Source organism: Chinchilla lanigera, unplaced genomic scaffold (genome assembly GCF_000276665.1).
Source record: "Chinchilla lanigera isolate Chin_1 unplaced genomic scaffold, ChiLan1.0 scaffold00035, whole genome shotgun sequence".
In the NCBI taxonomy this organism is placed as follows: domain Eukaryota; kingdom Metazoa; phylum Chordata; class Mammalia; order Rodentia; family Chinchillidae; genus Chinchilla; species Chinchilla lanigera.
In genome coordinates, this window is record NW_004955436.1 from 16,651,447 (window position 1) to 16,675,048 (window position 23,602).

General features: G+C 40.1%; 1 protein-coding gene across 1 annotated transcript in view; it reads right to left on the reverse strand.

The window, feature by feature from the left end:
- Phactr2 (phosphatase and actin regulator 2) overlaps positions 1 to 23,602 on the reverse strand; it is a gene marked incomplete at its 5' end in the record, with an annotated part of 83,134 nt that overhangs the window by 44,168 nt on the left and 15,364 nt on the right. Inside the window, 3 exon segments of the mRNA XM_013516614.1 lie at positions 2,492 to 2,731; positions 8,153 to 8,311; positions 12,756 to 12,836. Of these exon segments, the coding sequence (XP_013372068.1) occupies positions 2,492 to 2,731; positions 8,153 to 8,311; positions 12,756 to 12,836 (480 nt within the window).

The following is a 23,602-nucleotide window of genomic DNA, read 5'->3' on the forward strand; positions in this document are numbered from 1 at the left end:
CCATCAAAAAGTAGAAAGTTTAACCTGAGGCAGTCTTTTAAGGAAAATGGTAATTTTTTCAATGCCTGGAGCACAAATTCAAGCCATATTATATTTTTCTCTAATTATATTCTAAAATGACAGGACTTGGCTGAAATCAACCTTCACTTAAAAAAATGCCACCTCTCAGTTAAGAACTTTTGTGGTTAATAATGTGTAATAGTGAGAATGAAAAAAAAAAAAATAAGGGAGACTTACCCTCACCTCCCTGGGAAAGCTGCTGAATGACAGGTTATCTGGTTTAAGAACTTAAAACATCTGACTGAAAACCAAGAATTTGAACTAACTTTTCTAGGAGGTCAACATTATTCAAAAAACATAAAAGTACCATGCAGAAAATTCTAAATGGATACACAGGGAGCATCAGCTGGGCTCTGAGGAGTATTATCCATATTGGACAAAAGGATTCTTTCTCTCTTTTCTTTTGGTGCCCAGAATCAAACTCAGGACTTCATGACTGGCAGGAAGGCACTGTGCCACTGAGCTATACCCCACGATAAAGGGATTCATGCACAGTGGCCTTTTTGGTATTTTTAATGCAACCCCTGATTATCTGTGACAGCTTTGGAACAGTCATACTCTTACTTGTATAAATGCCCAACCCTCTTATATGTCAGACAATGGATAAAATGACCACTATTCTCTTATGAACATCAAGAGTCTATGAATGACATGAAGAGTCTCTAAACACGCAAATAAAGTATCTGGAGATAATTAAAAAAATCTGTCGTGAAAGCTGTCCCCTGCCCTTACATTCCTCGCCAGCTTCTTCTGAGAATCCTAGCTGAGGCTGTAGTGAGCCCTCAGCATGTGGGGAAAGGTAAAGTGGGACGCTTGTGCAAGACAGGATCTCAGTTCCCAAGGGCAGACTCATAGTCAGGGCTTTCCTTTAGGAAGTAGCTCAGTGGCAGCTTCATCCCAGGTGTTGCTCCTGGACTTGGCCAGGTGGTCTGGGGGACACACACAGACAACAAGCTGAGACACTGAGGCAGGAGGGAGCCAGTACTTAAGGAAATGGTCCCCAGGGACTGCTGGCACATCATTCTGAGACATTCCATTTTAAAGCTGAATAGAAGAGACTCAGACCTAAAGGTCAAAAGCAGGATGAAAAGATTGCAGGGAGAGGGATCTATTTGCCTTCAGAGAGCTGTTACACTATCAACTAAATCATTCTCTGAGTATTATGGGTATAAGCACCAAGGAAAACCCTGGTAAGCAATTGCTAGAAAGCTGCTGCTAATTTTAAGGAAAATAAGACTTGTTATAGTACACATGCATATTTATGCATGTTTACAGTGAAAATCCACTGAGTATGTGGATTTGATTAGTGCTCCTTTAAAGGCTAGATGACATCATAGGCATCTCTATTCCCCACTTCACTATAAGAACAGGGGCGCCATTTTGCATTAAGCATATCCAATTGGAAAGGAATGATAGATGACCAATACATAAAGTTAAATACAACAGGAAAGCCAGACATCCTACTGGTGATTTGTAGTAGAAACTTGGAACCTCACCACTCAAGGACGCTTTGCCTTAGAACAAACTGAAATCTACTGAAAGGGATGCAGCAGAGGGAGTAATGAGCATATAACTTTCAACTCCACTGGGACTGCTTTGACTGGAGGAGATGCTAAAGATTTAACACACGATAAGCCAGTAAAGATGTCAAAGATGTATCATTTTTGCATATGAATCTAAGATATTTTGAATGAAAATCCAATTGAAAAAGCCACCCACAAACTCTAGCAGGCAGAAGATCCATCAGTATTTAAATAATGTTATATCAGATCATCACCCTTCATCAGGCATGCTATACCCCGTATCTTTGAACTGGGTCCCTTGTGTTAAGAGCAGATACCAAGATGAACGAGCCATATTTACCCACAACCTAACAAGATGAACTAAGCAACCAGCTGACTTTCCTTCAGTAGATAGCTACAAAGGAATCTCCTGTCATTCTTCTGTTTTTTAACCTTTATTTTTACTAGTATAGGCTTCCAATACATAGTGATTGTATCCATCATAGGGAGCTGGGACACATACTTAACACTTATTAATTCCTTTTAAATCCCTTCCTGCTTCCTCCCTCCATCTCTTGGTCCCCTTCCCATTTGCAAAAGATCCCCTTCTTTCCTATTATCTATCTTTTACTTTGCTCTTTCATTTATTTATACTTTGGGTTTCTCACATAAGAGAAACTATGTGACTTTTAAGCTTGTGTGTCTGATTTATTTAACTTAACATTATGGTCTCGAGGTGCATCCATTTTCCTATGAAGGACTCACATTAACTTTCTTTACAGCAGAGTAGTTCTCTTCGGGTCAAAGCTGAATCCATTGGTGTTGCACCCTAAGTCACCCAAAATCCTCCATGCCTCAAAGAACAGTCAGTCCCCTCCCGGAGCTGAGCCCCCTGGACTCAGCCCCCGTGCACTGGGGGGTGTACTCACCAGCCTCTTGGGTCGTGTTTCGGCTTGTTGGCTTGGGCGGAGGGACGGGGACCTGCTTACCGGGAGCCTTGGCATTTTTTTTAATGGGAGGCACTTCGTCACCTTTGTGGCTGGGCCCAGCAGCGGCCCCTTTGGGAGTCACGGGTGATTTTTTGGGTTTAGGTTTGGGTTTAGGCTTAGGAGGAGCAGGAGAAAGTAGAGCAGGAGCTGCCGGTGTTTCAGAGTGGTTTTCAGTGTTCTCTACAAATGAGAAAGTGAACAGAGCAGACCGATAGACACACACCACAGAAATGGCAGGAGCAACACGTGACAACAGGGTTACACACACGCGGCTGCTTGGCCCTTGGAAACCAGATGGACTTTTGCACCAGGAAAAGGAAACGACAAACTCAAGTGTATTCTCTGGGTCCATCAATCATTCCCTTGTTTAAAGAAAAGTAACACAAGTGACTCTGAAGATGTTATACTAAGAATGAGGAAAGGCCCACAAGTCTGGGGCCTTGGGTCCAGCCTCACACCTGCAGTTGCCAGGTGATGGCATGGGCACTGAGTGCTAATTAGAACAAATTTAATAATTTAGCAAAACTGTAGGGTGCTCAAGAATGACACGAGTGTGTCACACACACCACCATGGGCGTGAGGACTGAGCCATGGCATTGACAGACTCACACTTACCTCCCAGAACTCAAGCCCAATCAGCTTGAAAGGGATTTGTGTTTCATCTCAGTGTGGTCAAAATCAGTGGTGTCCTAAGCTACAGGAGGCACGGGCGCCATCTCCGACACGAGGCGCAGCGGCCAGCGCAATGAGCTGCTTCCTACTGTAAATGTTCGCCCGCTCTCCCAGCACGCCAGGGAAGCTTCCTGCTCCACAGGAACTTCCTCTGCCCTTTCAATTGAGTGCCACACTTCAAGGTACAGAACCCCAGAAAGATTTGCTTTGTTTTATAATGTAATGCAAATAGTGATTTTGAAAAGACAAAGGCCAGGAAGCATAGTCAAAACTGTGTACCAAAGCACAGAAGCCTCCACAGGTGTTGTGTAACTGGACGAGATAGAGTAATTCACTGCTCATTAAAGAAAGTGGAGACATCGAGGGTCATTCATACATTCACATCTGTATTTTTTCTACTCATGACTGAAATTATAATAAACAAAAAAATGGTCTGTTTCAAAGAGCTAAGCAGCATTCCTTTAAAAATGGAGCACAATACAAAAACATAAGACAGTGTTAGGACCAGGCTTAGCCTTAATTGGATATATCTTCCCATGTTTAAATGACCAGAAAAAGGGTTTTAAAATTGGCAAGCATCGTATTTTATTGTCATTTTCTTGTTTCTTATCCTAGTATGTGTAAAAGGAGGACTTCTCTTTTTCTAACCCATTTGCTAATCAACCCCCCCCACACACAAATATGTTGACCATGCTAATGGTTTAAATTAGAGCAGCTAATAAATAAAACATAGTTTCTCAGCCATGAAACCCTCCCAAGTCACTATAGCCCAAACTGACCTCTCTCCCCATCCCTATTCAGTCTTTTTGCATGAGATACTTTTTCAACACTCATCAGAGGCCACGTTGTACTTTTGCCTTTCTCTTTATGCATCTTCTCTCCTGCACTAAGCCACTTAGTGTTCATACTACAACAGTAGTCTCCTAACCTGCTTCATGTGAACCAGCGGCAAGTCATCACCAAAGTCCATTAGAGGATCAAGAATGATGCAAATTGACACACAGCTAGAACATTAAATTTCAACATAAAATATAAAACATACATTGACTTGCCGGTCTCTTTGCATAGGAGGAAGCCTACCATTTTAAGTCTGTCTCTGTAACTTTAGCCTCTTGTGCATTACCTTGCATGGAGACTCAGCCCAATCATTTTGTCCAAGGGAAAGCAAAGTGGTTTGAGGCCTTTAGCATCATAATTTCTCCATATTGAAAGCCCATGTCTCAACTTTCCCCTTCATGACAGCGGGACTTCTTTGCTTTCTGCTTAAGGTTTTAAATTCTAAAACTATACAAACATAGGTTGAGGATGTATCTCATTGGTAAAGCACACACTTAGCACACACAAGGCCCTCCCTGCATTCGATCCCTAGCACCACAAACACATAAAAACAAAATAAATGACATAAAATCCTAAGGAACTCAGCTTTTGGGTCTGGGACAGAAGAGATGGTTCCCTCCGTGACTGTTGGAATGGAAGTCCCCATGGGGGCGACAGTGAACACACTGTACATGGACTCTGCTGGCTCGTTGGAGAGCACAGGCCACCTCCCTCTGCTCTTTGGATTCTACCAGTTATGGTGCCATTCTGAGGAGACCTTGGTGGTGTTTGTGCATTTGCGTGCATGTGTGCACACATGTGTGAGTACGCAACTAGTATATTTTCTCATTAAATGAGAAACCTCTTTTGTCTGAAATTTTACATCCCATCAAGCACTATGCTGTACAAGTCATGTGCATGCACTGAAAGTGACTGACTGCCTGGCAACTACTCACACAGTCTGTAGAAAACACTCTTTAGTGATATGTGGGGTGTGAGAGGCAATAACTTTTTCCCATGACTATGATCTGAAGACATGACATAAACTGAAGGAGTGAAGGAGGTTACTGAAGAGCTGCCTCTTCCTTCTGCCTTCATAAGGACATGAGGCTTCGAAACAACACAGTCCAGAAGACAATCTACTGGACTTTCAGGCTTGATTCCTTCCACCATATAAAGGGGTGAGCCCAACAGTGCTCAGAGGACATGAGAGCTGCATGTGTCCTGCAACTGCCCTAGCATGCATTTTGGGCCCAGTTCCTCTCCTTAAGCATACTGCCTCCTTCATGTCTTAATTTAGAAAGATTTTACTCTCAGAAACAACTCTGGCCTCTGAGCAAGCTCTCCTGGCCAGCTGAACTCAGGCCTTCCACAGTACTTGGCATTTGCACTGTGATTGCATGGCTGTGATCTTCTCTCCTCCTAGCATGATCTGCTTAAGGACAAAGGCTGTTTTTCATTCTCCGTTCTTTTCCTGACACCCCTCAGCCCCGCTAGAATCTCATTCATGGTAGACCTCCATCATCACTTGGGGAACAAATAGTTATTCATCAGTGTTATTCCATTGAAAGCCCTTCAAAGGAGCTCAATAGAAATAATGTCAAATAACTCAAATTTCTCACACTTAATACCGTGCTATATTTAACAGATTGCAGGTCAGTTTTTCAGCCTCTAATAGATTTAAGGACATTTACAGAGAAAGAATAGTGGGAGACTATGAGCCCCAAGAACCTTAAGGAGGAAATCTCCAGTATTAGGAGAAGGAAGCCTCAAACCACTGTACCAATTATGGAATCAGGTGCCTTAAGGAACCCCAGAAAGACCCAGCACCCTGGGCAAAATCTACCCACAGAACGAGTGTGAAGGATACCGTCTGCCACTGTGTTTTGCTTTCTTCAACACTGATGTTTCCACTATTAAAATACTGCGCTACTGTCTTACGCAGAGACATTATGAGGGCCTAGGATGTTAAAGGCACATGTTGTGGTTTTGCAAAATATCCAACTAATAAATGAAATACCGCTCTTAAGTAAGTCGGCTTTGTGCAGGAGGAAATGCAGTGCTGCACCCCCAAACAGAGGGTGAATTAAGGACATGGCATGGTGGGTTTGCATGATAGTGAGCTCACACGAAGACTGAGACTAAAAGAGGAATAGGAGTGAATCAGGCTGATTTTCAGAATTAAATGGTAGCTTTCTAAAAAATGAGTCTTCAAACCAAAAAAAAAAAAAAAAAAAAGATTCAAGTACCATATTTTAAAAAGAATAAAAAAAAAAATGAGTCTTCATCCTTGCTCATAAGGCATTTATACTTAGCATAATTCTATAATCTGAGTTATGAGTGACACTCTTTTTAGTCTCAGGAGATGGGCTTGCATGCCTCATACTTCTCTTCATTATCAGTATGGTTCTGTGTGGGCTCTGTCCGTGCAACATGCACAAGCCATCCTGCCTTATTAGGCACCAGCACCTAAGGCATCTCCATCTCCTCCTCCAGTGGACAGCCAAGCAAGATGCTATCTTGGACCTTGTTTGATCACAAAGAATGACCTCTACTAATCTGAGGTGAAGAATAACAAGACAAAAATATCTGTCAACCATTTATGGGTCTATACGATCTATCATCTTTTTACAAGGTAATGGCCTACTGGTTTAACTAACATAAACCTGTCAGCAGCTTTTTGTCAGGTTGATAAAGGAAATACTTCCTTTGAAATCTGGACAGTCAGTGACTGACAATGACACCCACACAGACCAAGGATCAACCACAGATGGACCTGAAATTTAACAATTTGGTGATATAGGACAGTTAGACTTAAAAAACAAAAAACATTACCATTTACATTAATCTGAACTGAATCCCTTTAAGATTTAAGTCTACTTTCTCTGTGTAGTCCAGAAATATTATTGAGACAATGTTAATATTTCATAATGAGTGTTCATCAGCTTAACTAGTATTCTTCAGTGGAACAAGACTAACCCTAATGTTAGTTAGTTACTAATGTTCCATGAATACTGTGTTTAATAATAAAAGAAAACAAAATAAAACATTTTTAATAGATCATTAACATAGGCTTCTAAAACTATTGAAGCTAATTTATATGCAAATAAGTACATGGTTGTGGACTTCTAGAGAAGATAATTTTAAGTTATCAGATCTAATAAAGCTCTTTAGTTTTCTTTGTCTTTGGAGGATTTAGGTTAAGAACAGAGGAAGAAAAGTTCACTTTTGCAGTTTCTAAAGTTATCAAAATACCTACAAAACCCAAAGAGCATCTGACAAACTTTTTCTATCCAACTCAGACTGACCTAACACAACAGGAAATAGCCTTTTCCCTCAGGATTCCTTTCAGTGTAGCATGGGGTCATCTAGAAAGTCCCAGGAAAACCTCTACAGATTTTAGTTCAAGGTTTCCATGAGTGAAGTTCTGGGGGTCTTGGACAGACATACATTTTGCAAGTACCTGAATCTACCACAGCACATTCACTCCAGAAACCAAAGTCTCTAAAGAAGCCTTTAGGGGAGTGGTATAATCGACCCTGGCACATGTTGAAATTTCCAACAGCACAGACAAATCACAGAACAGAGGGTGGAACAATCAAATCGCTGCCATTGGGAAGTGTTTCTGGGTCTCTCTTAGAAATAAACGTCTAGAATCTACAGTATTGGGTGTGTGGATGCTGACGGCCAAGTTTCACTGCGATAGAGAGGGTGCTAGCCTGAGAGCCTCGTAGGCTTTGGTATGTACTACTCTGTGTTGAGCTGCTCCCAGGAGCCAGTCGAACCTGCTGAGAAAGACGTTTAATCTTCTCATGTTTAGGATCCCAACAAAAAGCTCCTCAGAAAAGGAGAATAGTCCCAGACATCTCAAACGCTTGAAGAGTCCACTGTCCCATGATTACCCTTCATCAGCCCTCTGTAACAGCAAAAACTCAAGTGACATGCTTATAAAATGGACGCGTCTATCTGAGGAGATCATTTCTTATCTTTTCCCTGGTTATTAGTTCTCTCCTTGCAAACTACTGGTTTTAGAGCCACTGTTTGGAGCCTAAGACCTGCTTCTCAATGCTGAGCTGCACTAAAGGAAATAATGTGGGTTTCTCTTTATTTTACCTTTCTTATCTTCTGCCTTTTCCTCCCGAGGTGGTGTTTTCTCAGATACAGAGCCATTACCTTCTTCAGACTTCCCTACATTCTCCTCTTGGGTAGATTCCTCTCCGATGGGTATCATGTGCCCGTTTGAATTTTCAAAGTTAACTGTTACATCTCCATCTAAAATGGGAAAGAAACACCTAGATGTCTAATTTGATGGCGTTCTTAAAAACCGGTTTCCCGGACACTATGATTACAAGATCTGGATTTGTGCTTCTATCCCTGGGAGTCAAATCACCACGTCTTACTAAATAATTTATTTCAAAGCAAAAGCTAGAAAATCCTTAATTTTGGGAATAGCAACTACGGAGGAAAAAAAAAATCCTCATCCCATTTCAAGACAGTAAAAACAGTTAGCCTAATTCTGGGGTCCCCAGGGAGGCAGAGTCTCTCTGTTCCGGGGCTAAGATTTTGTTGAAGTCAATACTTTGGTGTTTGTTTTTGTTATCCAGAAACTGAATGGTGAAAGGAATAACCTGCAAAACGGAATAAACATTTTAACATGCACCAAAAGCACAAGGTACACAAATAACATGAAATGCAATTACACATACAAACACTTAGTGGGACAATAAGAAAATTTCCAAGCACCACTGTCTTCAGAATATATCATTATATATGACACAGTAACTTTACACAGGTATAATTGCTACTCTGTGTCCAGAGAATAGATGGCACCAAGGTTAATTTTATTTTTATATCCTTATTTATAGAAAAGTTAAAATGTACTCAAGTTATTGTTAATATATAACAAACTAAAAGGTCGTTCAGACAGCATAATAATAACTAAGAAGACTAGGAGAAAAAAACACAAAAAGTAATTACAGAGGAATTTTTAAAAATCATAACTTGAAAACAAAATTTCTAATATATTATATGACATAAATTATTTTAATCTCTGACATTTTGTATTTTCTGAGGGTTTTTAAAGTGAAAGAGGTTTCGCAGAAACTTAATTCAGTCATGTGTGAAAAGATTACCCTTAAGTTCATCTGTAGAAAAGTGTAAGAGGCTGTGCTGTTTCTGTAAAAGTCCAGTTAATTAATTGAAGTACTGATTGAGCAGACTTGAAGAAATGCACAATTAGAGCTGCTTCTAAGCAATTTTTGATTAATCTTATTTTGGCAATCATTAGAAAACACAGAGCATGTTCCAAATTTTCATTGATTTGGTTCAGCAATAAACTTCATTGGCCTTCTGGACAAAAGCAGGCAGGAAATTTTAATGAGCAAAATAAATATCATGGAATTGTGTCATGCTGAAATGAAAGCAAAATTGTTGCTCAGTCATATGACATCTAAGGATTTATACTCTAATTTCTACATAAAATTAAAACAGATAACGGTTGCAGGCAATAACATTGCCTTAATCTTAATCTTAACTATTTCAACAAAATTAAGGTAAGAATTATTCTATCCCCAGCAGTTAGATATAAAAAAATGGAGAAGACACAATATACCCAGATAAAATAAAAATGATATAAAGATCATAAATCCATTCTTTGTATAAAAATCCTCACTTTTTGTTAGCACAAATAAAACTTACATTGTTTATTTTATTTTAGTTGGAAATAAATATATGTTTAAGTCACATTAAAGACAAATTAATTCAATTTTCAGCAGTTCTATTTAAACTCTTTAGTTGTTTAAATAACTAATTTCTTAAAAAAAGAAAGACAGAAAAATAGTTAGGTCACAAGAAGAAATCGTATTATCTATGATAGCAATAGTCAAAAATGTGGAAAGATGCTTTGAAGCATGAGAGAAAACTAAAGCATATAAATATAACTAGAAAAAATAGACACGTCTGTAATAAATATAGAATTCAAGAAAGAAACAGAGAAAAACTGAAGGTATTAATTAATTAGTTTACTATTGAAAAGGTTTTCTAATACTGTGTGTTAAGAAAACTGTCTCAGAATTGAAGTAGGTTAAGTCCTGACATAGTGCATATGTAAGCAAAGAGCACAGAAGACGCTGAGCTTGGTATGGGTTGCAGGAAGAGGCCCAGGCGCACACGCCTATGCAAAGAACAGGAACTCAAATTACTGCAGGGTTAAACTAAAAAGCAAAAGAAAGTACACACAAATACATACAAGAGTGTTTAAAACAGCTTACTTCTGCTAAACGGGGGGGAGGGTAGGGGAAGGAATTAAAGAAGGGGCAACTATGAGGAGAAAATCATGTCTGGTTCAGAGGTAAGGGACTCAGTACAAAGGTTAAACTACCCCATGAGAGAACAAGGCAGGAGCATGGCAGGTAGGCCACAACACCTGCATGCCCACATGTTAAAAGTGGAGAGCAAAGATGGAAGGAAAGAGCCAGAGATAAGAACTGAACTTGGAGTGGACTATGGGTCATCTTCTCAGGACAGATCAATGGCTGGGATACTGGACTGAAGTTAGAACTTGGTATGAAAAAGACAATCTGAATAAAATACGAATAACGGCTGAGAGTGATAGTATGGGATAGGATGGGTTGAGGTCAAAACCTGGGTGGATTTAAAAATTCTGTCTGACCCATGAAAAAGGGCACACCTGACAAGCACTGTCAAGAGCCCTGCAAGGTCAAAGAGATCAGCACTAAGAAGAAAGCTGCACTGGCAGAAGAGAGAAGGCTGTCACCAGAATGGCAGCTCCCGGTCTCTCCCACTGGAATTCTCAAGGTAATTTGTTTTTGGGAAATTGACAGAAATCTACTTCTCCAGCCCTTGGCTGGAAGCGAGGATGTTATTTACAATAGGTTCCCTCAGGGTCTTGGAAATGTTACGTAATTTTTGTAGTTCTATATGGGGATCATGCAAAAGGTACAAGAAAATGGACTAGGACTTCCCAAACATTAAGCCTTTCTATCATGTTTAGGTTAAAAATTGATGTGTTCTTTTATGTTTTCAAACTTCTAACGTTCAGCTGCAAAAGATAAACAAAAATGTCAAAGACAGTCAGATTTCTAAGAAACAAGTATATGTTAGCCACATAGTTCAACAGATTAAGCAAAATAAAAGCCAACTGACATTAAGTATTTTTAAAAAACTGACCATTGTTATTTTCAGAAAAAGTAAAATAATTTTCCACTTGTAACTTTTAATTAGGAAAAAAAAAAACAGGCCACCAGTCTCTATCTTTAAATCTATTTTTAAATGGTAAAGTTTTGCTTTTTTTCTTTATTGGAAATATCTTCAAATACAAGATATCAAATAAATGCACTGGGCACTCCATAAAACTGATGATTTAGTGTCCAGTTGCCAGTGGCTATGTAATTTCTCTACTGCTTCCAGACAGGCTGGGCCTGAAATGAATTCTGGTATTGGCATGCTTACCTTCAAATTAAAAAGGTTAAGGATGTGCATTTTTTTATTTTAAAAAGCTCCAGACAGGAAATAAATAGGTTCAAGGAAACAGAAAATTGGACAAGACATAAAGTTCACTTACAAAGTGGAATAAGAAAAGTCTGACAGGTCAGAAATTAAAGTAAAATAGCTAGAAAAATAGCATTACTATATTTTCTTGAGATCCACAGCCACTTTTTCTGAGGTAGGAGTAAAATATTAAGGCATTTCACAAGCATTTGGAATTATTTAGATATTGGAAAAAGCATGTCATTTCAATTTATAAATAGCAAATGCCAAAAAATATTACATTCTTTCCAAAGAACATATATCAGAAAAAGAGAAGTACTATTATATCAATTCCAAATTAATAGCATTTTAATTGTTCTCATAAAGTTTTAATAATACTACTTTCCTCCAATACACTTAAGAGGAAGACGAGATAAATCAACATTACAGCAAATTCCTTCAGCTTTAACAGTAGTTAAAGATAATCATTATTATTTATTTGGAGAAATAACAATGCTGGTGTGTTTTTTGAGGGCCAGTCCTGGTTTCAATCTAGCCTTGTCTTTTCTGAGCAAGATTTTCCCCTTTGAGAGGTTAAAGGAAAAAGGAAAGATTAGAGGAAAGAAAAAATACTTGGAACTAATCCTTGTTAGTGACAAAGTGAGAGGAAACTAGATTCAGAGAAAAAGAAAGAGAAAATACTAGAAAAAATTACTTGAGAGAAAGAAGAAAGCAGACTCATGTGCCCATTCATACCTTACTGTTTCTACATTTGAGTATATTACAGAGGACAAGAGGTGAGTTTGTCATCCCTTTACTGATAGTCTTAAGAAACAGATAAGGCATGAATAAGATAAAATTGTATTTACTCAAACAATTGAGTTTAACTTGAATGGAAAGATTAAAGCTTAAGAACAGAGAAGAGAAGATGTTATGCAAGCTTTGTATCTTTATCTGTATCTAGCCACTGAGGTACCTGCATAGAGGTTTGCATTTAGAGTGATCTATGGTGAAGGATTCACCAGAAAAGTCACTGGATTTGTTTTCTGTGACAACTTGGATTCTCTGCCACCCACAAAGCCATCCAAATTAAAGCAAGATTCTCAGAGTGTATTACTTGCCGCTTTGTCTGACAAAGACCATAACTGCTTTAAATTTCAAAAGGAAAGGAAAGAACAGCCAGGAAGTGAAGGATCAAATTATTTTAAATTATGATTAATTTCCTCACCTTGATCAGGCAATTCCTTAATCACGCCCCTTCTTATCAGCTCCTCTCTACTTTGTCTGGTGGATATCTTCCTCTCTAACACTTTCAAAAAGAATAAGCACAAGTAAGAATCAAGTTATTGCTTACAGTAATCACGAATAACATTCCAAATAGAATTGAGTACAGTCATTCTGATCACATAAGGGCCCAGACTCCATGTTTTGTTTTTTGTTTTTTGTTTTTTTTTTTGTAAAGTAGCAAAACTTGTGTTTGGAGTTAAACCAGCATAGCTAGGATAAGAGCAAGTGATGTCAACGCAGACACTGTCTGTGATTTTTCAAATGATAATTTTTGGTCAAGAATCCAGACATACTATTCCATACCAACTATAGAGTACAGGGCCACCTCACCTCAAAATACTGCTTTCTTCAGTAACAATGCATTCTAAAACACATGCTTCTATGAATATGCAGTGTACGATCAGGATACATATATGTATGTTTAAAAACAAAAGCAACCCATGAACTTCCAGGAAATATTCAGTGAACTCATAAATTCCTGAGAGAAGAGACTAATTTTGTGTTTTCATCATACACCATCTATTATAAAACTGCAACATAGCAAATTTCCTTGTCTTTTTTCTCCCGTACTCTCAAATTCTAGAGAGTTCTGGTCTATCCCCTGAGAAATCCCAAGTGTTATGAGGACAGACAAGGGAGGTAAGAATGGGAAGCTTTTTTGTTTGTTTGTTTTTTTTGGTTTTTCTCCGGTACCAGGAACCGAACTCACGACGTTGCGCTTGCCAGGCAGGCGCTTTGCCGCTGAGCTAAATCCCCAGCCCCTGGGCAGCTTTGACAGGCATGTGGAAGGTGTGAATCTCCACACTGGTCCTTCCTTTTTCAGGATGAAATCTATATTCCTGCTACAACTTTAGAATGGAGCTTGGGAGCCCCAGTGCACCACCTCAGTATTTGTACCTCATTTTAGTCCCCGAACCCTATAAGTTTAGGTAACTCCTACCTCCATGTCCCACTTTTAGAGGACAAGAAGGAATCTAAATTTAACACATGGCCATGTCATCTACTAATCCTTTGAGTGAACCTTCTCCAAAGATCCTCTATTTAAAAAGTACCCCAACCTAGTACAGATGAGCCAGATATGGGGCCCAAGGTACTTTATGGAAAAAGAAATGTACACCCATAGAGCCTAGGAACAGCCTAGATTTCTGATCTTTTTCAAGATTCCTACTCTGGCCTGATAACTTGCAAATCTAAGAGCTACTCTGCACAGCACAATCTCAACTCAATTAAAGCCAAAGGAAAGCCCGTGACACTGGCCCATGCCTTGAGACATACAAAAGGAGCACAGGACAGTGCTAAGAGCACATTTTTCTCTGCTTTAGGTGGTCTGAAATGAGGATGCCGAAGCGAGAGAGGAGTGGGAAGGTGTCCCTTGGGTCGGAGCTCTGCATTCTGCACATGAAACTCTTCTGTAAGTGTTTACTAATAGCATGAACCCCAGAATAGCAACACTTAGTTTCCTGATGAAGTCCAAATGGTTTTTCTTTTCTGATCACTAGGAACTCTGTGTGTGTGTGTGTGTGTGTGTGTGTGTGTGTGTGTGTGTGTGTGTGTTTTCTACGCTGGTTGTTAAAAGGTAAAGTGCAACTTGATATTTAACATAGATTTTTTTCCTTTGGTCTTTTAAAAATTTGTTTTATTTTATTATTACTATTATTAAGTTTATTGGTACAATTTAGATACACATAATGATCACATTCATCATAGGGAATTTGTACCTGTACATGATATATTTTGATTCCTCTTTCCCATTCCCCTCTCCTCCCTTCAACCCATCTTTCTTCCCCTCCTTATTTACAAGGCTTTGCTTCCATTTTATCTTTCTTTTCTCATTTTTTTCTTTTCCCTTTCTTCCTTCCTTTCCCCCTCCCCCTCCTTAGTTCCCCTTTCCTTTTGAACAATTTCTTCCTACTTCACAGTATCTATTATACATTTTGGTTCTTATTTACACTTTCAGTTTCTCATATGAGAGACAATGCAATATTTACACATTTGTCTGATTTATTTCACTTAAGAGCATGGTCTCAAAGCCCATAAAAAAATCAACAAAGAGGGGCTGGGGATTTAGCTCAGCGGCAAAAGCGCCTGCCTGGCAAGCGCAAGGTTGTGAGTTTGGTTCCCAGTACAGGAGAAAAACAAACAAACAAAAAAATCAACAAAGAAATATCAGAACTGAACCAAACCTGTGGACAAATGGACTTAAGTAGATGTCTACGGAGTGTTCCACCCCACAGTATCAAAATATACATTCTTTTCAGCAGCATATGAGATGTTTGCCAAAGTAGACCCCATTTTAGCCCATAGAATATGCTTAAGTAAATGCAAAGGAACTGACATCATCCCATAACATATTATCTGACCAGAGTGCAATGAAATTGGAAATCAATGGCAAAAGAAACAAAACTCCATAAACACACGGAAATTAAATAACATCCTACTAACCAACCAGTGGGTCATAGATGAAATTAAAGAAGAAATTAAAACAGTATCTACAATTAAATGATAATACTGATACAACATACCAGAACTTAAGGGATGCAATGAAAGTAGTCCTAAGAGGGAAATTTATAGTGGTGAATTCTCATATGTGGAAAAAGAATGAGCTCAAATAAACAACCTAATGTTGAATCTCAAATTTAGAACAAATCAAGACAAAGTTTGTAAAATGTGGAAATGTGGAAATCCAGATCATCAATATTTACTCTAATAAGATGGAGGGTGGCAATTATAAAAGTCAGAGCAGAAAGTAACACACTTAAGACTAAGAAAATAGTACAAAAAATCAATGAATTGAAGGGTTGGTCCTTTGAAAGGTTAAATATAGTTGATAAATTCTTAGCCAACCTTATCAAAAAAGAAAAAAAAAAGACTCAAATTCATGCAGATAGGAAGGAAAAGGGTAAAATCACAATGGATCTTGTGGAAATCCAGATCATCAATATTTACTCTAATAAGATGGAAAACACAGAAGAAATGGACAGATTCCTAGATACATACGAATTACCAAAGTTGCATCAAGAAGATACAAAAATCCTAAATAACCCAGTATCAGTCAATGAAATAAAAATGTAATTTAAAACTTACCAACAAAGAAAAGCCCACATCCTCATGGATTTACTGTGGAATTCTACAGAAATTTAGAGAAGATCTAATGCCATTACTCATCAAAGTCTTTAATGAAACTGAAAGAGAAGCAATACTCCCATGCTCCTTCCTGGAAGCAAGTATTACCCTGATACCAAAACCAGAGCAGGAGCCAACCAAAAAGAGAACTACAGGCCAATTTCCCTAATGAACATAGATGCAAAAATCTTTAATAAGATACTGGCAAATAGAATGTAGCAAATCGTCAAGAAGATTATACACCATAACCAAGTAGGATTCATACCAGGGATACAGGAATGGTGCAACATACACAAATCAACACATGTAATATGCCACATCATCAGAGCCAAAGACAAAAATCACATGATCATCTCAATAGACTCAAAAAAAGCACTGGACAAAAGTCCAACACCCATTCGTGATAAAAACTCTGCAGGACATTGAAACAGATGGTCTTCATCTCAATCTGATAAAAGGCATCTATGACAAACTACAGCCAACATCATACTAAACATCAAAAACTGAAAGCTTTCACTTTAAAGTCAGGAACAAGACAACGAAGTCCATTATTAACATAGATTTCATATGATGATTCATGCTCCTCCCTCTCTATGATTTGATTTCTCTTACATTTTACTTTATTATAATATATGTGCTCTTTGCTGTAAGTTCAATCAAACATTTTTGTATAGAGTCAGAATATAAAAAGCAAGAAAATGAGTGAATAAATGAGTGAGTGAATGGTCAAAAGAATGACAATAAACATTGGATGTTTTTTAGGAAACACAGAGAGAAGCCTCCCTTCCCTTCCTGTAGGCGATTCTCCTCTTTTCACTCTCTCCTCCCTCCCAGAGGCTAAGGACCACAGCTCACATCAGGTCAGGGATGGTGATTTCAAGGGATAAAGTTAACCAGGCATGGAGGTGAGGAGTTCTTCCACATAAAAAGAATGTATTATTTAAATGTGGTTTCAGTTTGTTGAGACTCTTGTCAAAGAAGACAGAATGGATATCAACACAGGAAGCTAAACAAAACCACCCCTGGGGGCAGGTGGAACATTGCTGAGACTTTTCAGGTGGTTTAGAAGGGTTCTGGGCACCACTGCCTCCCAGAGATTGTCCAAACCCAGTCAGGCTTGAAGGGCTCTGGGGTGCAGCAGGATTTTAAAGACTTCTTGCAATACACGTCTTGGTCACCCTTCTCCGCGTGGGCCCAGACACTCCCAGTTGATCACCCTAAGTTTGAGGCTGCGGGTGGCAACTGCAAAAGCAAGTGCTGCTGGTCTCAGGGTGGGTCACAGCCCCCTCACACTGCAAATCAGAATGCACTCATGCCAGCTGTCATTCTCTGTCCACCCTTTGCTAATATGAAACAGAACTCTTTGTTTACTGATTCTGCAAAGCTGCCTAAAACATATGGTTGTCAAGAGTCTTGAGTACTAGTTCCAGGACCTTGGGTGGTCAGTTCAAGTTCCTGGACTCTGACCCATGACTTGTAAAAAGAGGGAGGAGATTCACTGATCACTAAGGAAAGCCCCTCCAGCTCAAAGATTCTGTGATCCTGCGTCATAAATGAAGCCCATTCTGTAAGCTCTGCTTCAGGGACCTTTAACAACTTTCAGTCTTACACTAAAAACATATCCGAGAGCCTGGATCATATTCCTTTTACATGCCTGCCTTTCCACTGTGGATCCCAGAGGACTCTTTAGTTTGAGTTTTGAGTTTTCTGTTGCTTTAATTCTATGTAATCTCAGGAAAAGATTCCTGCTCTTTCATCCTTGCAAAGTAGAAATTCCTCCTCTGTCTTCCTTGTAAATGCTGAGACCTTGAAGCAGCGGCGTTGGCTTCCTGCCAACAATCAAAACCAACAGCTTCGTTCTTGTGCTCTACCTGCAATAAACAGGTCCTGATAGGAAAATGTCACTGGCTATTTGTTTGCTTGTTGCCTGAGAGCATTTTTAGCATATAATGCAGATAACTGTGTGTGACCAGAGAGAACAAGCTGCCCGTCACTGAGCACGGAAGGTATGTTGCTGGACACCAAATCCCAACCCCTGCTCTCACTGAAGTACAAGAATCTCATTCTTCACCTTTCAAAATATTTGCCTCATGTTTATACAGTGTCTGTGTGTTTGCTGAGTGCATTCACTGGACGCTTTTCCTGGGTTCAGAGGGCTTTTGCATTGGTGTGAATCTGGGAGGTCATTCTAGTTCACTGTGCCACGCAGGCAACAGCATCGCAGAACCGTCCCTCACATGTCTCCAACTGCTTTCAAACGTTCCCAGACAAGATGCCACTTTCCTGCCTGGCCCACTGACACTATCAGCCACCCTCATTTTAGGGAGGTATTGCTCACAAGGCATCCAGATCTCACTCTCAAGAACTTCTGCACATTAATCAAACTGACACTGTCCACGGTTCTACGCTATAGGAATTCAGTCTGTGAATGGCAAACAGCAGGAGTCAGATCCACATGCAAAGCAGGGTACAAAAGGCCCTAGAACCTCACCCAGGTATTGCACCAGCTGTTCTTTGCCTTTGATACTCATACTGACTGTGCAGCAGCATTAAAATGGCGGGAGGGGGCGCACAGCTGTAGCATGACCAAACTACTGTTGGGAGAGATGAGTGGGGTGCACGTCACTGGAGATTCAGTGGCTAGGCCTCTCCGTGAAAAGTACTGGCACCCCTTGAATAAATGGCTCATGGTTACCTTTTTTTATCCCAACTGAAAAAGCGATAAGTGACTCTTACTTCGAGACCAAGCAAAACCAGATTTCTCTATCACTCTTTCATTGTGTGAATTAATGTTTTGACATTTCAGTCCTGAAACCAACAACACACAGTGTAAATCCCTCTAGGAAGTGAAAGAACCACAAGCCCACAAGCTGCCATTTTTCTGACTTGTGCTATCGTTGTTCAACTAGTTGATGAAGATCAATTGTTGAAAACCTTCTAATAGCAGCCATCTTACTTTGGGTAATATCCCAACTCCTCAGCATGGGTCTCTAAGGTGGGGCCCTAAGGATGTCCCCTCTCCTACCTGCCTGTCTCCTAACCACTCACTGCTGCCTCTGTCTGCCCCAGCCCCTGCAGCTTTGCCCTGGATGTGTGTCCCTACGGGGTGGCCTCTGTCTTTGCCAAGAAGCCATTTCTCCCACATGGCCCACTCCAATATGTCCTACAAGCTCTGCTCAAAGGCTGTCTCATTAGAAATCCCTTCAGCGCATACCAGATGTAGAATAACTTGCTCCCCTTCCCATGTTTCTTCATCTCCGTTTCCTGCAAACCCCGTGATCACCTCCTGCCACGTGTACATACATGATCTCAGTGAGAGTCGGCGCTCTGCCTGGCTTATTGCTGTGCCCTCACTTGTGACTTACGGTTTATCAGCACCCAAAATATATGTGTAGTTGCTAAATAAGTGGAGTAGTAATTAAAATGGTCTTGCTTCCTACCTGCCCCCTGCCTGCAGTTCAGGAGAAAGCAAGTGAGACTGGTGGCAAAACCTTAGGGAACAAGGGTTTCCTGTCTTTTCCCTCCTCTCCTTGTTGGCTGGGTCAGTCTAAGGAAAATTCTCTATTTTCCATCCTATGGATCACCTGAAAAAGGCTCTGTATGTCCCAGAAGGGAGTCCATAGTGCGTGCAGGACAGACATAGCAGCTTGCAGGGGGTAGTGCATGAGCAGTCGGCTCTTCATAAATTACAAATGATTTATGATGTCCTTCTGGGCATGGAACAGCAGCCGTGGAGCCTGCTGCATACAGCACCAGCTCCTTTCAGTGGAGACTGGGCCTGGATTTCATATTACTCTGGAAGTATCTGTGAGAGTAAATCTTGTAGTCAATAAGCCACTTGTGTTTTCATTTGGCGAGGAAAGGGAGTCCTAGTTCTCAATTCTAATACCACTTAGTGACCGAACAAAATAGATGAGCAAATAGGAGACTAGGAAATGAAAAACACGCCTTGTTATCTTCTTGGTTCTGAGCAGTGAATGGCCTTACTGTAAACTGTGACAGACACACAGAAAACCACTTGTCCCGTGGTGAAAGTGTTCTATAAGAGCTGGCGTGGCTTTGCTCTTCTTCTGTAGCAATTACAGGAAACGGAATGTCAGAAAATGGTCTCCTTTTTGAACGTCCTTTCACTAAGGCATAGGTTGCTAAGTCATTGACAGAAATAACTGCCCCCATGTCACCCAACAGGACATTTGCAAAAACTTGCCAAAGCATCCCAGGAATGTAAAGCAGAGAAATACAGCCAATTTCCCCACCTACAAAACACGCAGGGATCGGGCATTTTCTTCTTTATCCAATCATGTCACTCCCCTATTCAGCCATTCTCAAACGACAGAAGAAGCCAAGTTCCCAGAAGCTGCAGCCCACTCTTGCTGGCCCTGCTGACCACCCCTCACCCCATTCTCTGTCCACCTCTTTTCCACAAGCCCAGTATTAAAGTTGAACTTTACTTGATACCTCCTGGACATTTCCTGTACCTCGTGAGCTCCATTCCTTCATTTACACTTCTTCTTCCTAAAATTAGACTGTTTTCCTAACTGCCCTGGTGAAATCTTCCCTAGAACTTTAAATCATCTGCAAACAGCGCCTCCTATTGGACCATCTCACTATCTCAGTTACTTTCAAGTAACTAACTTCTCTGTGACTCAGGTTTTTCACCTGCAAAATGGGATAAGAGCTTCCACCTTTCTCGTTCCTTTGGAGATTAAATGACATACACCAGGGGACACTGACTGGTACCTAGAGCCTATAAAGAGTTCAGTAAGTATTAGCTATTACTATTATGTCTGTTTTAGCACATACCTCGTGTAATTATTCACTGCCAAATTGACATGTATGTAGTTGTACATCCACTTGACTCTAGTGTAACCCATACAAGGGATGTCTTGTTAATCGTTTAGTCCTTGTCATGCCAAAAACAACATCTTGCATACAGTAATACTGGGAATCTAAGTGCCTTTGGGGAGAGAGGAGAGGGAAAATATGTCTAGCATTTTTCATTTTTTTCTATTTCTTTGTGAAACAGTCTCCTGCCCCGCCCTCCCCTTCTGGGAAACCACTTTCCCCCGTCTTAGGCTGCTCTAGGCTCTAGGGCTCTCACACTTATCCAATCAGAGCCCAGTGTCTCTCTGGCACTGCTGATTGGTTCAGAAAGGGGCATGTGCCCAGTTTGCACCAATGCGACTTAAGCCCCTAAAATTTCCTGGCACAAGAGCAAAGCAAGTCTTTCTCTTTTCTCTGGGGCTTATAAAACTAGGTGAATACAAGCTCAGAGTGGCTAGTGGGCATCTTACCTCCACAAAAGGAGAACATAAGTTAAAAAAAAAAAAGCCAATACATTGAAACAGATTCAAAGAGGTAGAGAAACATATTCCTTAAGCACCTGGACCCAATCACCCCTGAAGGTTGAATGGCCCTAGGCTTTTCAGTTACACGAACCAATAAATTCCCTTCTTTGTGACCCTGCTATGATTCATCAGCAGTAGAGAGCCTTACTTAATGAAAAGCCTCAAATAAATGTTTTTAAATTGAATTTTCCACCAGCAAACACCGTAGATCTTCTGGGTTGGCAGGGTAGAAATACGAAAGGAGAACTAAATAGACCCTCTTCTTCCTCTCTGGAGTCTTCAACTTCTTCAGGCCTTATGAAAGAGGAAGGCAGGGAGGTCTACGTCCCTTCCTCTTTGGAAATGAATGTCACAATTTCCTCCTGGAAAGCTGATAGTAACCTTGTATTTATTGGGTGCGTAGAGAGTATTGTTATATCAGTACCACCCTCTAGTAGCTTGGAAGCTAGCCTAAGCAATTACTTTTATTTCCTCATACAAATAAGGATAGTGCAATTTAGCGGCTACATACATGCCCAGTCACACAATCTAGAATGTAGCTGAACCCTGATGCATCTAACCCAAAGCCTGTCCCTTTGCCTTCTCCAATCGGCGCTGATAACTATAAAGTTTTCACCCTCCCACAGAGGTATGGTGCTTCCTCATTCTCCTTCAAAACATCAGACAGCACAAGTTGTTAATTTTAAATGGATATTTTTTAGGTGACAGTGCATTCTTATTGTTCAGATTGGAAAAAACTACAGTGAAAATTGTTACTCTTGCCCTCTCCTCCACCTATTCCAATTGAACCCCATCCTAACTCCACAAACAATTAAAAACTTTTATTAGTCTTGTGTACTCTCCACATCTTCCTAGGCGAAATCAAGTACTCATTTTCCTTTTGTAGATAAAAGGGAGGATGTTTTACAAGCCGTTGGCATTATGCTTTTTCTTTGAACAAATGTATGTAGTACTATAAAATTTCATGCAGTAGGGCTGCCAAAGAAGGCTGAAGTGGAAGGGAGAAAGGAGGGTATTATCTTCGGCCTGTGCCAACAGCAGAAGCCAAAAGTCACTCCCATTTCCAGAGGAGGGGAGCCAGGAACAGCTACAGGAGGTCAACCCCACGGGTCCCACAGTTTTTATTCCCTAGAGATAAAGGTTCAGGACTTAGACAATGAACAAGTCCTCGGTCCCAGATGGGCTAGGAAGTACAAGTTATCTCGGGGGAGTAATCAGAAGCCAGGACTCATGTGCTACGTGAAACACGTGCTGCCTTCTTCCACACTACGCTTCGCAGATGCACGAACAACATCAATGCCTAAGACAGATGCTTTTGGATTCATCCAGTTCAATGAAAAATGTGTGTGCTTATATTTCCTGTTTCTTGACAGTAGAAGAGAGTATACCCAGGATACGGTGGGAGATACCTATGTGTGTTCTCCCCATAAGTTGTTCTCAAGAAGTCTTAAACACTGCAGAGACTCAACAGCTTTGATCCAGTGGGAATACCTCAGTCAGGCATGGTGGCACACACCTATAATCCCAGAATACAGGCAGGCTGAGACAGGAAGATCACAAATCGAGAAGCTCAGCCTGCACAATTTAGCAATTTAGTGAGACACTGTCTCAAACAAATGAGGGCGGGAATGGGGTGCTGGGGATGTAGCTCAGTATGAAGGCCCTGGGTTAATCTCCACATACACACACAGAGTATCTCATTTCACCTTGGACTGTGCAGTCAATGATAAGCAAGTTTAGATACGAAATACATCTTAGTGATGCTAACCTATCCACGTTAAGACATTCTCACTTATTTAAATATCTAATTCTATTGCCTGGATCAAAGGCATCTGAATGCTCCAAATTTTAGGCCAATATTTTTATGGGGGGGAATGTATACCCTGTAATAGTCTGTTTTACTTTAGTCAACCTATGAACAATATACATTTAAACACCATCAATTCAAACTAACAGGCAGGGCTAACCATTTTAAATTAGTAAGGTATGAATAGAAATTTCCTAAAATCCATGTTTCTTACTTTCATATATGTATCTAATCAGATTTGCTTTCTTAAGGTGGTTACAAAGTTTGTTTTCTTGAGAATTTCACACATTTCTCAGAATATTCTTGTTTGAATATTCTGATTGTTAGGTGATATCAAGTTCTCATCATTCTCCTTGAAGACTGAAAAACTAGAAAACAGAAAATGGATCAGAAAATATTTATATAGTCCCTTTATTATATGAGTATACGCTATGCAATAAACTTCCCTAAATATATTGTGTAAATATTCTTAAGAGATCTAGAATATGTTCTGTGCAGAAGTAGTCTATA